Raw genomic sequence first — 16,242 nt, 5'->3', positions numbered from 1 at the left:
ATACCAGGTCTACACTGCATGCATCATTACAAATGTATCTACCCGTGCCTTTCCTTGTAATTAGTTAGATGGACACTTAGTTTCCACACAATGTTTGATCATCTAATAGCATATGTTTGTTTCATCAATCTCGTGAAATATTTGAATAATTTTTTCTTTGTTATACCACTGAAAATCAAGTGGCTGCCATTTGGTATCCCTTCCAGCATCTTTACAATCCACTGCCCTTTGTTAGGTATTTGGCTTCTCTAGTAACAGGGATGCGGGAACGCTGCTAGTTACTACATGCAACAGTGGGGTGGTCATTCAGATGCTGCCTTGCAGCTGATTGGAGCAGGGCTATGCAAAGCAGCATGGAAACTGTGGGAGAGGAAGTCCTGGTCAGTACAGTACTGGCAGAATGGCTGGCTTAGGTTACATTCCCCACCTGTAAGTGGATTGCAAATTGCAAGACAGGGGAAAATAGGAAAATTTGTATAAGAAATTAAATTTGATAAGGCTGAAACTTGATGCAAACAGCAGCAAAGCAGTGGCCAATGACGATGTGAGATGGTTTTGAACATTTTTTGAAAACTGAGGTATGCTATAAGGAAGCAACGATTTTCCATGATGAAACGTCAATAAAATAGTGCAACATGCTAGCAAATACCCTAATACTCCACAATTCAAATCACAGCCAGTAAGTCTCCACGATAGATACACATAGGATAGACTTCACCTAACAGAGGATCACAAAATCATGTTGTTTTTGTTTAAGTTTATTATCTGGTGCAACACATCTTGGAATAGGTTGAGCCAAGAGGAAAGGCAAGAAAAGACACATCTGTATTCTTGCTGCCATAATGATAGAAACCATAATGAAACCCCAACGGACCTCATTAGTTAGTATGATCCGTTGCACAATGGACTCTGCACGCAGCGCTGAGTCTACCATTATAAATGGAAGCCACTACACAGATGTAAACAAAATGATTCCTCGTAATTTTTTAAATTATATTAACCATAAAAATTACTTGCAATCAAACGAATGGCCATAAGCTAATGGCGTCTGGTGCCTAAAGAGGTTTCCTACATTTCTATACTCTGTGAATTTCACCCTTGACTACCATCTTTTTTACATTGCTCGAAAACTCTATGCTAATTTCAAAATATATTTTTATGGAGGGGGGGGGGGGAGGGGGTTGGGGTTCTGTTTTGTTAATAAAGAGCTCCAAATCCCCTACATTGACATAATAATAAAAGTTAAAATTGTAAATTAGTAGACCATTCAAATACTTGTCCAAGTACTTGGAAAGCTAGGAGAGAGTGTGGGGCGCTATCTGAGGGTAGTAGGTTTAGAACATCAATCAACTGGAATATGTCTGTATCGGTGCACACTCACCTGGCTTGGTCGTGGTAAGTAGGGCACAACGCCACTTAGCCTTTGCAATTGAACCAGAGGACTCCTTATGCTGTAGGTTTTGCTTGCATTCCAGGGAGAACCTTTTCAGTAACCCTCAATTGGTGGCAGTAGATGAATAGAGAGAAAGAACCAGCTTTTGTTGTAGCATGGCTTACCGGTCAGGCTGAACTCTATATAAGTGATTGAAGTTCAGCCTGACCCCAAAGCTGAGTCTTTTGCTCCCAAATTGGAAATTGTGTCAGATGGAGGAAGCCAGAATGTTATCATGTAAAGGGGTTGCCCAGGACTGAAATATTGATAAACTGCCCTCAAGATAAACTACCCTCAAGATAACTCATCAGTATCTGATTTCTAGGGATGTGTGGCCCTGGACCCCTACCGATCATGTGTTTGAAAACTCTGGTGCTCGCCTCTTCCCTGGCCAGTGACGGCACGTTCATTCACCACATGGTCATTGTGCAGCTTCGTCCCTTCAAGTAAATGGAATTGTACCAGGCACAGACATTGTGAAATGAATGGCACTGTGCCTGGTATGCAGAGAAGAGTCTCCTCAAGCAGCTGATCCAGGGGGGGGGGTCTTGGGTAGCCTACCCCCGCCATATGTTGATGATCTATCCTGAGCATAAGTCATCAATATCCAGGTCTCGAAAAACCCCTTAAACTCTCTCTAGGCAGTAGAGTTGGAGCTCTATGTTAGAATGACATCTCCAACCACTATAAAGATATAATAAGCAGTAATTGTGCTACATTAAAGCATAAACAGTTTGCACAGTTTCTCAGTTGCTCCTTGTTATGAAGGTGCTATTTTGTGTAGAACCGCATCATATAATTACAGCAGCCAATCACTAGACGGGATGTTTTTCTCTTTCGTTGAATGAATGTATTACCATAAAATGTATTAATTTGTCTCCATTTCGAAATAGCCTTTTATTTCGGACTTTGTGATTTATCTCTAATACATTTTAAGTACTTTGGGAATACATTCTAGTTGAGTATCATCCACTTGGATTCTTATATCCCTGGCTATATAGGCAACCCTATCACCCCGCTGATCCATGTGATGAAGCACAAGGGTCAGAGTCATACCTTGTCAGTGATAATTGGTAGAGGCAGATATACCAGGAAATCTTCCTGTGAACTTCTTATTTGCCTCAAGTTACTTTCGCAATATAGGATATTTCACTATATCAGGGGAGACACGTTTCCTGCCTTATTTATTTCCAATAGTATAAAAATACCACATACCGCCCCGGGTCAGAATGTTTTAGATGCTACGTGGACGTATTTAGCTTTATTTTTCTAATTGTACAGTTGATCTTAAAATCTGGAAATGGATTACTTGATAGTTATTAAGGACGTGAGGGAAAGAAACTAAAATATATTAAAGGGACTATGTGACCAAGATTTTGTTGTATTAATTAAAACCAGATAGTGAAACATTTTCCATTGTTCTAATCTGTTATTATTTTCTGACTGCAGATTTTTTATTCTGTTCTCTGTATATGGCTATGGGAGCAGCCATCTTTCCTGAGCTTCATTTAACAGCACTGAGAGATTTGCTTTACAGCAGCTCCATGGGCCATTCACACAATGGATAGGAAGGGACCTATGACTTGTATTGGAGACTGTTCTAGACTTTGCTCTGTGACCTGTGTGGAAGTCATTTTGCAGGGAAGGGGAGTAGATGGTCCCAGCTTATAGCTCTTGTGAATGGTGGATCCTGCGTTATCTACATATAGGGGTTATCTCTCAGTGCAATCCTGCATGTGATGTTAGTGAGACGACTGCTGCAAAGTTTTATCTATCTATATCGAGAAGTGACAGACTACTATTAGGCTCTTTGGTAACATAGTAACATAGTATGTAAGGCCGAAAAAAGACATATGTCCATCTAGTTCAGCCTATTACCCACCAAAGTGGATCCAGAAGAAGGCAAAAATAACCAAATGAGGTAGAAGCCAATTTTCCCTATTTAAGGGAAAAAAACCTTCCTGACTCCCGTCTGGCAATTGGAATAATCCCCGGATCACAGACACTTTTAAAGTTATTAATGATCAGTGTGAAAATAAAGGATTTTAGGATTTTAAAATAATATATAGATTGTGACCAAAAATGTAAAAAAAAAATCCTTAAAACTTATTTTAAAGTATGTTTAACACAAAAATGTGATTTTTATAAGAGGTTGTTTTCTGATTACATATTTCCTTTAAAAGGCTTCTGTATTTCCTGTAAATAAAGCTCTCTGATTGGAAAATTGGGAAACAACTATGGTTGTTTATATTCTAGTTTTCATATTCATTGATTTGTGTTTACTTATTTTAGGGGCTCACAAATAGCTGATATACTGTGGATTTTGGTGCGGATTTGCTGCAGATTTCACCCCTTCGATTGAATTTCAGTTGAAGAAAAGAAATCTGCTACAGATCCGGACCAAAACCCGTGGAAAAATACGCACCATGGTGCATTTTTTTCGTGAATTTTTTTCAAGCAGCTATGTGTGAAGCATCCTTTTACTACTTTTTTGTATTTACATTGGATGATGCAACAGGACAATGTCCCTAAGTACAGGAGTAAATCAACTAAAGAATAGTTGATTTACATTTGGGAATGACCCTAACCCTTCTGAGATGACCTGAAGGTAAGGCATCCCAGAAATATTGATGAGCTGAAAAACATTTGCAGGGAGGAATAGTCCAAAATTCCCCTTCAACATTGTGAAAATCTTATTTGCAGTTTTAGGAACTGTTTGGTGGACATAATTATTGCTAAAAGGAGGTTCTATAGGTTGTTACATTCAAAGGTTTACTTACTTTTTCTCACTGCACTGTGGATGATTACTTAATATGCTCATTAAAAGACGGGACCAGTACAACTATTTGTCTGCTATTATATAGCGTTTGTCAATAATTGTGATTTAGAGAACACTCAGACCTCATTTTATTATTAATGAATACAGAAATCAAGCCCAACTGTATGTTTTTATAAAACAAGTCAAATTTACTTAAAGGGGCTCTGTCATTAAAAAACAAAAATTCCATACTTACCTATTCCTTCCTCATCAGTCTGCTTATCAGATCTTCACCACACCCATCATTTCCTGTCTTCTGCAGTCCAGGGGAGTCACTTCACCTCCAGCTGGCTGATTCCTCTGCTTCCTGTGAGGTTACTTACATTGTCTGGCAGTCTTCTTTCTGACAGCCAATGGACGTTACCTCACAGTTCACAGGCCCGTAGGGGAAGTGCCAATCTACCACAGAGACTGCTCATGCAAGCTGTCTCGGGAATAGATAAGAATTCCTTCTTAGGCAGTGAATGCTAAAGCACAGGGACCTGACCTTCACTGACACGAGAATGCGAGGAATGCCAGCTTCATAACAAGCCGGCCAGCGTGTGGTGAGGTGACTCCAGGCACTGCAGAAGCTCAGAAGATGTGGTAAGGAGACTGACCAGGAACAAATAAGTGAGTATAGAATTTTTTTTTTTTTAAATGACAAAACCCCTTTAGGCCGCCTGCACACCGGCGGAAATTCTGCGACGGGATTTCCCGCAGAATTTCCGCCCGTGGAAGCTGCCAAAGAACTGCGTTAGAAAAAATGCAATTCTAGGCAGATGGCTGCGGTTTGTCTGCGTAAAATCATGCGCAGAAAACAAACCGTGGCACGCTCTATTTCTGTGCAGGCTCTGTGAGCCCTGCACAGAAACGCCACTCCACGGCCACTGGCTCCGATCTGCGCATGCACCGGCAGCCAGCACATGAAAGAGACGGAGCTGCGAGAGCGGGTGAGTGCCTAGCTGCTCTCTGCAGGCGCTCGGGTCGGGTCCCGCTGCGAGAATTCTCGCAGCCGGATCCGACTCGACCATCTGCAGGTGGCCTTAAGGTGGAATTTCAACTATTGTATATAATACTATGATGTATCCATAAAATATATTATTGCTTTTTGATAGATGGAAGTCCCACCTCTGAAAACACCACTTTTCAAAAGAGGGTCTTGTGACTCCTGGTTTGGCAAACAAAATTTCCAGCTATAGTTGAGAAAGTGGGTTGAAGAAGAGAGTAGGTCAAACACATGCTCAATCTTTTCTCTGCCGAATTTCACCCTCTGTCAACTATTTGCTTGAAACAACAGGGGTCACAGGAATCCCATTCTCCTGATAGATAGCTGTTCTACTCTATAGTCATCTCTCTGAAATTACTCTAAATGTTTTCTTTACTTTATTGAATACATTTATGAACCTCTACTTTTATATATGTGAAGTATTGAACTGAGAAACCTCCACATGATCACATTCTAGTTATATGTGCGTAATATTATTAGACTGGAATAACAGAAGAGGCAACTGCGTAAACTGGCGCCTTCACCTGTTTTGTGCATTACAGTGTACTTATCTGCTCGTATGAGAGCAGTGCTCGGAGGGTTAGTGTAACCTACCTATGTTTTTGACAGTTCGTAGGGGTGATGTACTCGCAGCCTGGAGCGGCATACGTCCATTGGTCACAAATCCCAACTCTGCCAACACTCAGTCCATATCTCGCAATCATGTTGTTGATGTTAGTGAGACCGGCCTCGTCACGATAGCAGGTAACACTATCTTCTTGCAAATATAGATTGCAGTTTTATCATATGTATTATATCTGGAATTCTCTTGTTGGGCTCTTTAATCCCTTAAAGTGGTTCTCTGGTCCACAGCTCTTGCTGACCCCACTGATTAGCTGATTTAAAGGAGCTGTAGGCTAGCAAGAAAACTGTTATCTGTAACACACTGACCCAGTATATTAGTGCAGGTGTCCCCAACTCACTTGAGTAGGACTGAGCTGCACTACCATACCGGACCATTGCGGAACAGACAGAGTTTTGAGCCTTTCAACTGTCCCACAGCTTCTTCAGATCGGCTAATCAGAAGGGCTTCCAGGTGGTTGACCTCCACAAATCTGCTAATGGTGACCTATAATGAGGCTAAGTCATCAATAGTTGCTAAACAGAAAATCCCGTTAAAGGTCTGTCCGCACTGCCATTTTTCTATGTAGATTCCTTCGGTAACATTGTGGCAGAAATCTACAATAAGCCATGCATTTCTGCCATGGATTTTGCTGTGGATCTGCACACAGATTTGGCCCTTGTCTATGGGCAAAATATACATGTACAACATTCAAAGTGGATCCGCATTTTTTTTTCATGATGAAGATTTAAAATCTATGTCAGAAAAATCTGCATTGTGAAGACAGTGATGCAGTGTCCCATTCAAATGAATAAGAGAATAGGACTAAAAAACTGGCAGTGGAGAAGGTGCAACACTGCAGGTTAAAGCAAGTAGGAAGTGACCAAAGGTTTGGGAAACGTCTCATTTTATTTAATAAAGTACATGATCAGCTTACGAAAACGCGTTTCGGGGATAACCCCTTCGTCAGTTCAGCTGGTGTTTAGAACATACAAGCAATTGGTGGGTTCCAAAAGGGTTAATGATTAGATCCTGTTTGCCAGTGGAATGCGGGTCAGCCAGGGCAGGAGCAGGAGAACTTCTTCTAAGTCAAAAAATATAAATTTATATATTTATTTTTTTGTAACCTTTGTTGAACTTGACCATATGTATCCAATAGGCATAAAGAAATATGCCATGATTATACTGTCGGTGGATATCTGTGTATGTCGTAAGGCCTATTTAGACCTAACGATTCTTGCTCAAAATTTGCTCAAAGACGTCTTTTGAGAGAGAATCGTTGGGTCTAAATGCATGAACATTGTGCAGTTTTCGTGCATGATTCAATCCTTGCTCAATTCTAGTTTTCTAGAATTGTGCGATGAACTCTTATCAGCGGTGCAGGCTGTTATCACAGTCGGCAGCACTGATAAGACTCTTACAGTCCGTATCCCGCTGGTAGTACACAGCGGGACGCGAGCTGTAATCACGGAGAACAATACACCTCTTTACTTATGCAGAACAGCTGTATTGTTCGCTGAGCTATAGCCTGCTCCACCTGCATAGCTCGTAAGTAGCTATGCAAAGATGATTGCTCAAAACTGTCACTCATACTATTGTTTGGGCGACTTTTGAGCAGTCATCTGTCAGTGTAAATGGGGTCTTAATCTTTATATGGTATATCCCATCAGGTGGAAAGTGGACGACATACCGCTCTATGGCCGAGGACACATTGGATGCAGCCATTAAATCTCATAACCTGAATGCTGGACCCTGCAAAACTGTTGGGCTTTTCCTCGAGGGTGGAAAAGACTGGGCTCCCACACTTTACATCCGCCTCGTCCAGGACTATGGCTTAGAGAGTGAGGTAAGTTTTCTTTTCCTGATCATATATGTGCAGTCCTGTTTTAAAAGTCGGTGCTTTCAGAAAATTGTGACTAGACAAAACCTTTATGCATAATAGACTTGGGGGTCATTTACATGGGCATAAATACATAGTTTTTACACGCGTAATACGGAGTGTATAGAACCCATTAATTCCAATGGGATCTTTTACATCAGCATATTTTTTCACATGATTTGCCATCACGTTAAAAGATATGCAGCATGTCCTATTTTGATGCATAATGCTCATTGAACTAGCCATAGAAGTGAGTGGGACGACGCAAATGTGAATGCACATGAAAGATGAGTATTCACTATGTGTTTGCACATAAGATGAATTGGCTTCTTACGCATGCAAAGAAACGCCAGAAGGGCCAATATCTTGCCTGTCATTCATTCAGCAAGAGCTGCTTGTGATTGGCTGAGCGCCTCAGCCAATCAGAAGCAGCTCTTTCAGCAGGCTGGGATTTTAGGAGGTGAGCTATGAACAGTACCCATCATGAAAGGAATATCCTGTGTTAGCTTTATGCAGGTCAGGAGTTGTATAGTTTCTCCTTGTGGAGATGGCCTTGCAGGTGTGGGGTGATTTACAAGGTCATGCCAAGTTCCTCTTTGAAATTTGGTATGCAAATTGGAGATGTCACAATGCCTTTGCAGTGCCACCTGTTAGAAGGTAGCTTTACTACCAGTCAATGTCCAACCCTTTAACAGACCTTGTAACATGACTGGGAATACAAGTCTAAGTCAGAGTCTTCTGCAGAAGGAAAAGATAACCATGTACAGACAGGCTGTTTGCCCCTCGTCAACGTATAGTAAGCTTCTGGCTGGACAGGTGAGAGGCCTATGTTGAGGGTCCGGAGGGGTATAGCTTATGCTATTATAATAAAGAGGTTGTCTCACCATAGAAAAAGAAATTCAAACAGCAGCACATGGCATAACATAAAAAAGCAACCTTACTCACCTCTCTTCAGCCTTCCGGGAAACAGCTGAGGATAGCACCCAGGATGTGAGCGCTGATGTCAGGAGATCAGACAGTGATGCTACGGCCTCTGATTGGCTGCAGCAGTCACCAGACTTCCCCTGCACATACATACCAGAAGCTGGAGCCGCTAAAGTGGCTCAGCTGTTTCCTGAGGGGCTAAAGAGAAGTGAATGATGTCTCTTGTTATTTATTTTTTTATTTTATGCCATGCCCGACTATAAGAGGCTTATTTCTCTCTCCCCAAGAAGAATACATGCACATTTGGCCGAGGAATAGCTGTTGACTGGTGATGAGCAAACCAAAATGGAAGTTCACCAAAACCCCTAAAACTGGTGTATAACACTGTCTAAGAGTTATAAAAGCCCTTTATAACACTTTGAGCTTTGTTATACAGGCTTTTATGGCTCTTAGACAGTGTTATGCATTAGTGCTCAGGACTAGAATTGAGTGAACCAAAACAGTACAATTTCATTTTGACTAGATCATAGAAGCTCAGTTCAGGTTCGTGCTGAAACAAACTTTTAGTACTGTTTGACTCGAAAATGGATTCTACTGGTTCGATTTACTCAACACTACTTTCGTCCAAAAGACTGTTCAGCTAACGGTTGTGTAAGGTGTATTTCGACCTTAGACTTCTTTTTTAAGATTTATCACCTGGGACGCTTACTATTTATTTCCTACATGGGAACGGAAGTGCTATATGGCATACATACATTGAAGTCATTGGGCATTGATGTAATTCATAGGTACACCAAAGTAAGAAACCCTCTTCATTCTAGACATTTGAAGGGGTCCCACCTCTTTTTATTACCACATGTTCTAATAGGACTTATAAAAAGGGGACGGCAGGACCATCCTCCAAATGTGAACTTTGCCCCTTACCAACAACAACCATGTGAAACGACTTTCATGAATTGCTAAAGCAGCAGAATAATACATCTACGCCTAATTTTATGCCAGTGTTAATTTTCAGCAGATATGAAATGTTTTAATTTTTTGACAAACGCCGACTCCGCGGCAGAGCGAGCTTAGAGAAATTAGCATTCCATTCTGTTTTTTTTTTCCTCTTTCTTTGTGATTTCCATGACAGTCCCATCTCCGTGACATCTAATTCTAACAATACATTCGTTAAATGTGATCACAGTTGCAAAAAGTAGTTGACGTGTCATTAGTCACAGTTACATTGATACATGCATATAGTAGTATAAGTGCTGGCCTAAGCGTTCACAACACAAGTCGTTTCCTCCCACACAATCAAGATTTAATACCCTCTTCAGTCTGTTTGATAAAAGCTTTGGGAATCTGACATAAGTAGCGTGCTTCTTTTTTTTTCTCCTGCCGTGCTCCGATGAGCAGAAGGAGGGGAGGCTGACGAATGAGATGCTCCGTGAATTCTTGATTCTCTCCTGCAGGTTGCCCAGCACCTGGCTACCACCTATGGTGACAAGGCCTTCGAGGTGGCCAAATTGGCTAAGGTTACTGGAAGGAGATGGCCAATTGTGGGGAAGAGATTGGTTTCTGAATTTCCATACATTGAAGCAGAGGTTTGTACAAGTGAAATGTTTAAAGTGCTCTGCAAAGAAAATGCTGAAAAATATTTAAAATCATAAATGAAATAATATTATGTATATCTTGTATTGCTTTTTGTCTGTTCCCTTCTCTTTTTCTTTAAATTATTTCTAATGGTGCAAAAATAAAAAGCATAGGTCAAAAAAAGTTATCCCTACTTTGCCTGTAATATGTAATTATGCTATATCTTAAAGGGCACCTGTCATACCCATCTAACCCTCTCAAAGTAACTTAAGTGGCTGAGGATGAAAAATCGATCGCTTTGTTGTAGTTTGTGGCAGGAGCCACCAACTCACCGCTCTTCACCATTGTGAAGCACGCACCACCTTCTCTCCTCCCCAGGTGCAGCATGCACGCCCCTTCTCTCCTCCGTAGGGGCAGCATGCACGCCTCTTCTCTCCTTCCCAGGCACCTGACTCTGGCATCTCTTCGGGCAGTGACGGGTCTGGAGGGCACATTCCTAAAGGGCCACCGCTCATCCATGAAATACCTTCCCCTCCAATCATTCATGTTTAAATTAGTCATCCTTTCCCTGTAGAGAGTGCCTAACTATTAAGGTCCTTTCGGTCTGTCAGATCAAAGTGTGCATTTAAGTTTGGTCTGCCTCCCTGGTTTCCTGACATTTGGTTATTTCCTGATTTACTTTCCTGTCTTCATACCTGATTCCAGCTTGTTAGATTGACTGTGCTTCCGTCCGCTGCCTGTCCTAACCTATGGCCTGAATTTCGAACTGAATGTATTCTCTGTTTCTTGTGCGAAAGTATGGCAACTACCCCAACCCGGACTATCTGATTACGCTCCTGTTCACACCCCTAGGTACCACACCTAGGCCTTCCTGAGTTGTGGCTCGGGTACCACACAGTGAAGCCCACATCCCAACTCGTGGGGTTAAAGCATAAAGACCCGGGTACCTCAAATGTTGCCTAAAGATTTCACCCAATGCCAAACCAGTCCGTGGTTCAGTGAATCCATGCCCACTAATCCTGACACACTTATAATGCTCTCTTTTCCTTATGAGTCAATGTACTTCTGCAATTAGTGATCCAGCACCATATGCAAATGAGAAGAGAAGAGTCATGTGGTCAAGAAGAGGCACCCTGGTTCATCAGCTGCCGAACTGACCACACTCCCTTTCTCTTGATACACAGCTTATCACATTCCCCCAGTCAATTTTGTAAGCTCTAGGAGTGAGATGGTGATTACAAGTTCTTGCATCTCCCTTACAGTGACACATTTTAAATATCCTTCCCTTTCAATAAGGAACACCCTCAATACTTCTTAGAATACTCCTTGTATTCTAATTTATATTAACCATACTCACAGTCTAACTGAATACCACGGTTTGGCAAGGATTACGATGTCCGTCACTAACATCTGCTCACCTAGTCCATTCTGAAGAGGCCACAGAAAACAGGAGCCATTGGAAACGGAGGCTAGTCTACGGTTAATATTATCATTATTGTTCAGTTGTAGGTTTATATTATAGGAGGCCCAGAATGAACATCCCGTAAATGGCCTGGTCATTTGCTTTAGCCGATACAACCATTTTTGCAATCATTTTTTTATTGCTGCAGTAACACAATGAAGCATCTTTTCACATACAAATTAAAGTCCAGCAAGCCAACATCAGCTTACCATCTCCTGGTAGAAGTAATTAGCCCTGGAAATCCACCAAATAAAGGACTGAGTAAAAAAGTCAGCGAGCTGGTTCTTGGGCAAAGTAACTTGAAAAAATGTTTCTCCAGCTTCAGACAAAAATGACAAAGTTTATTGTAACATGATTAAAACACTTGGGGGGAACAACCCAGGAAAAAAAGAATCCTACATGTTTCGAGCTATAGTTAGCTCTTATTTATAGCAATAGCAAGCTATGAGTCAGAGCTAAATATGGGTCAGAATGCAGAGGATTTTTTTACCTAGTTTGTGCACCCCAAGGTTTTCAATCATGTTGAAATAAACGTTATCATTTTTTTTTTAACCGAAGCTGGAGAAAGATTTTTTCATCTTTCCACATATTTTTGATTTTAAATACACTACCATTTTATGCATGCAATTCCTATGCAGATGTATGTGGCTCTATGGTTACAGACTACAAACAACCCCTTTGTGTTGTCTGATTCTGCAGTCATATGTTACTATTTGGCCTTTGCTTCTTCCTAATCTACCGACAACTGAGAGAGGGCAAATGGAGAATATTAAAGGCGTTCTCCCACTTCTGGATATTTTGCTGCAGGAAGACGATAGCACTGTACATTGTGCAGTGGCCTGGGTTGGTACTGCAGGCTGAGTCCTATTGAAGTGAAGGGGACTTAAACTGCAGTACCAGCCCGGGCCACTGCACAGTGTACAGAACTGTGTTTCCTACAACAAAACGGCTAGAAGTAGGACAACTCCTCGATCCTTTTACACAGACAGATTTCCTACCCAATGTGCAATGATATACCAAGTTGAGTGGTTTAAAGGGTATTTTACACTGGCCAGTTCAAACGGTGTAGAGATGAACAATTGTTTTTTTCAATTATTGGGCCCCATTCCGTTTGCATCTTGATGGCAGCACATTCCCTGTTGAGACGGGGAGAGGTGCTGCTGCCAAACAATTATTTTTCAACCTGCATATGGGAATGTGATCAGCAAACAAATAAGCATTCTAAAATCCATTTGGCCACTTGTTGGTCCATGTAAAAGGCCCTTAGTGGGATCAGACTTCATTATAGGCTTTGTTTGTGGTCTGTACCATGTGGTTAAGGACCTTTTTACATGTTCCAGCTCAGTGATTAAAGGTGGAGGATGCTGGAGATTGCTCGGGCCACCCACCTCCATTCACAGAAAACAGGTCATCGTTTATAGACTACCAACTGCCTGTTTACCCGGGCCGATCATCCTTTGATTTGTATGCCTGCTGAAATTGAACGACGAATGCTAAGCAAATGAACTATCATTCATCATTTAGTGGCTTGCAGCATTTACACTAAACGATTATCATTCAGATTCCCGCAATCCAGCAATGATCGCTACGTGTAAAAGTGTCCTAATCAACAGATCACAGGAAGATATACTTTCTTAGTGTATCCGTTCTCTCTTCACCCTAAACTTCAGACCCACAAACGCATTAATAGTGCTAGACTTTAGGTTGCATTAAAGCCTGCGATATTAATGACAGGTCCCTTTAAAGTCCTCCGGTCCGGTCTTTCGCTCCTGAAGCTGTTTATCTGACTCGAGTCTCATATTTTGGCGTGCATTAATTTCCCTCGCTAGAGACATGACAATATGACCATTTCATGAGGGAGACATTTGTCTGGATGACTATTTCCCACATATTCCTTCACTGGGATCAGTTAATTAGGTCATATAAAATTTATTTATCTACTTCACTTCATTAGTCGAATCCACGTTAATTCAGTCACAAAGTAATTGGGAAATGTCACACCAGAAAAATGTTTTCTCCCTGAAATGGGTCATGTTGGCATGTCTGCCACTGTCATGCATTTCATTAGAGAAGACTCTTTAAAATGAGTGACCTTACTAACATTTTATAGATCTTTTCTTCAGTTTATACTGAGTGTGGGGGGAAATAATGGGAAGTAGGACAAAGAAAACACAGTGGTGGGGTCATCTTTGTCAACCGATTGGATTAATTCTTTTTTTTTTTACACTATTGCAACAATGCAAGACTAGAATCTGATTGGCTGTTATAGAAAATGATGACTGTTTCTGTTTGTTGCTTGCTTGTTTTATGTCCTGTGTTTGTAAACAATTTTTTTCCATGTGAGTATTTATGCTACAAGTTATAGCTCCCCTTGTGGTGGATTATTGAATTTTTACTCATCGGTGGTGAGCTACATCTATTGTGGCATTTGATTTTTTTAGCAGTTCCATAATCTATAGAGCTACGGTCTCCTTACAGTTAACAAAGTTAATTTTGTGCTAAAAGAGGGTAACTTCAATGATGATCGTGGCCATGTCTTCCATCTAAAGCTTAACCCCTTTCCCCTCGGTGGCGTACGTGTTCATCACAGAAATGCAGACGGAGTATGAAGCTTGCTCAGGAGCAAAACCCGTTACATACCCAGTGAGTGCTGGCTGTTTTTGACAGCTGACACCTGCTCCAAACAGCTGTCGTCGGAGTTAGCTTACATGTGCAGACCCCTCCTGAATCACCACCCAACCTTGTGATGTGATTATAGGGTGCCAATGGTTGCCTTATTAAGGCATGTCTATGGCAGGGTTTAATACGTGAACTTGAAAAATACAATATACTGTAAAACTGAAGTATTGTAGAAGCAATCCAACCCAAGTCCAGGTTCCCAAGGGAGCCTAAAAAGTAATGTAGAATGTTAGTGAAATAATAGTTTTAAAAATGGAAAAATATTGCAAATAAAATAGAATAAAAGTGATCAAAAAGTTGTGTGTACCCAAAAATGTTAGCAATAAAGACTATAGTTCGCCCCACAAAAAAATGAGCCCTCATTCACCGCCAGCGATGAAAAGATAAAAAGCTGTGGTGCTCAGCATATGATGACAAATGGCATATTTCTTAAAAAAAAAAAAAAAAAAAAAAAAAGACGGTTTAAATTTTTTCTAAGTAGTAAAACATTAAAAAGTCTATAAACACAGTATTGTCATAATGGTACTGATCCTTAGAATGAAGTTAACATTTAATTTTTACTGCACCATGCACCCTTCCAACCCTCAAAAAAACAAAATAGTAGATTTGCATTTTTACAGGGAGTCTGTGAGCCCCGCTAGCTAAACTTAGTCTTATAGGAGCTGAAACGCTGAGTCGACAGATCTATTATATTTACCTTCCCTGCCGTTTCCTTGCTGCGTGCTGTCAATTGCTGCGGATCGGACTATTCCACTCATTTCAGGCATGCATACAAATAGCCCGCCAGGTGCATACAGCAGCAGATTTGACAGTGCACAGTGGGGGGAACAACAGGTAAATATAAAACAAAACCCCCGGACTCAGCGTTTCAGCTTCCGTGCTTCCTATAAGTTTAGCTAATGGGGTTCATAGAAGTTGACAACTCCCTTTAAGTGTATGTTCACACTTGGTAAATTTGCCGCGGTCTTTTCTGCCAACCGACGTGACCCATCCTCACTAGAGTCCAGAAAGCAGAGACCAACGGGGGGAGCTAACAGCCCTCTGTACAGGGTTGAGAGAAGATGGTGAAGGCGAGTAAAATATTTTTTATTATTATTTATTTTTCTGCTTTTTTTTGTTTTGTTTTATTTTACCAATCATCCCAACCTACAGATTTTGTTGCAGAGACGCGAATAATCCACACCAAAATCTGCAACCATTTGGATTTGGTGCCAATTTTGACTTTCCCATTGAACTCGGTGAGGAAGGTCTGCAACAAATCTGCGACCATTCTGCCGCATAAGTTAATAAGCCGTAGATTCAAAATCCACATCACAGGTCAATTTACTACTGACTATTTATGCAGTGTGTGTATAAGATTTCTGTAAATCCCATCTACTCTTCTACTACTATAATATACTGCATATGTTCTGCATGCAAATCCATGCCTCAAAATATGTAAAGTATTCGATTCTTGTGAACATACCCTAAAAGTGATGGCAGGAAGCGCAACTGGGAAAGAAGACAATCCAATGACGCTTGAAGCTCCTCCTACGAAGAATTTAGTATCGTAGGCTATTGTTACTTGGACTATTGACCTTTTGCTAGGAGACGCGACCATGATCATCACCGGACCTAACCATTCTTGGTAATACATTGAATTCTCATTCATCACAACATTTGGTCCAACCTCTGGAACCCTCATTGATGATGAGAACAAGGGCCATGTGTCTGCTATTACTTACCGATAAGGCAGGAGAACAGAAGAAAGAACAGACAAAAGTTGACTTGAGTGTTCGATTGCCCAATAATTGGCCCACCTGAGATGTGTCACCACTTGAGATGAACAAGAAAATGCTAATTCGTTGGGTGATTGCATTTTTTATGTAGCACAAATGATAATTG

At 41.1% G+C, this 16,242-nt stretch overlaps 1 protein-coding gene across 3 annotated transcripts in view; it reads left to right on the top strand.

Annotated features, from left to right (window-relative positions):
* GPD2 (glycerol-3-phosphate dehydrogenase 2) overlaps window positions 1–16,242 on the top strand; it is a 164,386-nt gene that overhangs the window by 111,453 nt on the left and 36,691 nt on the right. For all 3 annotated transcript variants that reach the window (XM_066576005.1, XM_066576006.1, XM_066576007.1), the window contains exons 10-12: window positions 5,848–5,982; window positions 7,510–7,685; window positions 10,097–10,228. In XM_066576005.1, coding sequence (XP_066432102.1) covers window positions 5,848–5,982; window positions 7,510–7,685; window positions 10,097–10,228 — 443 coding nt within the window. The remainder of the gene's footprint in view (window positions 1–5,847; window positions 5,983–7,509; window positions 7,686–10,096; window positions 10,229–16,242) is intronic.

This window comes from Eleutherodactylus coqui, chromosome 8 (genome assembly GCF_035609145.1).
Source record: "Eleutherodactylus coqui strain aEleCoq1 chromosome 8, aEleCoq1.hap1, whole genome shotgun sequence".
NCBI lineage: Eukaryota > Metazoa > Chordata > Amphibia > Anura > Eleutherodactylidae > Eleutherodactylus > Eleutherodactylus coqui.
This window is presented reverse-complemented; position numbering and strand designations above follow the sequence as displayed.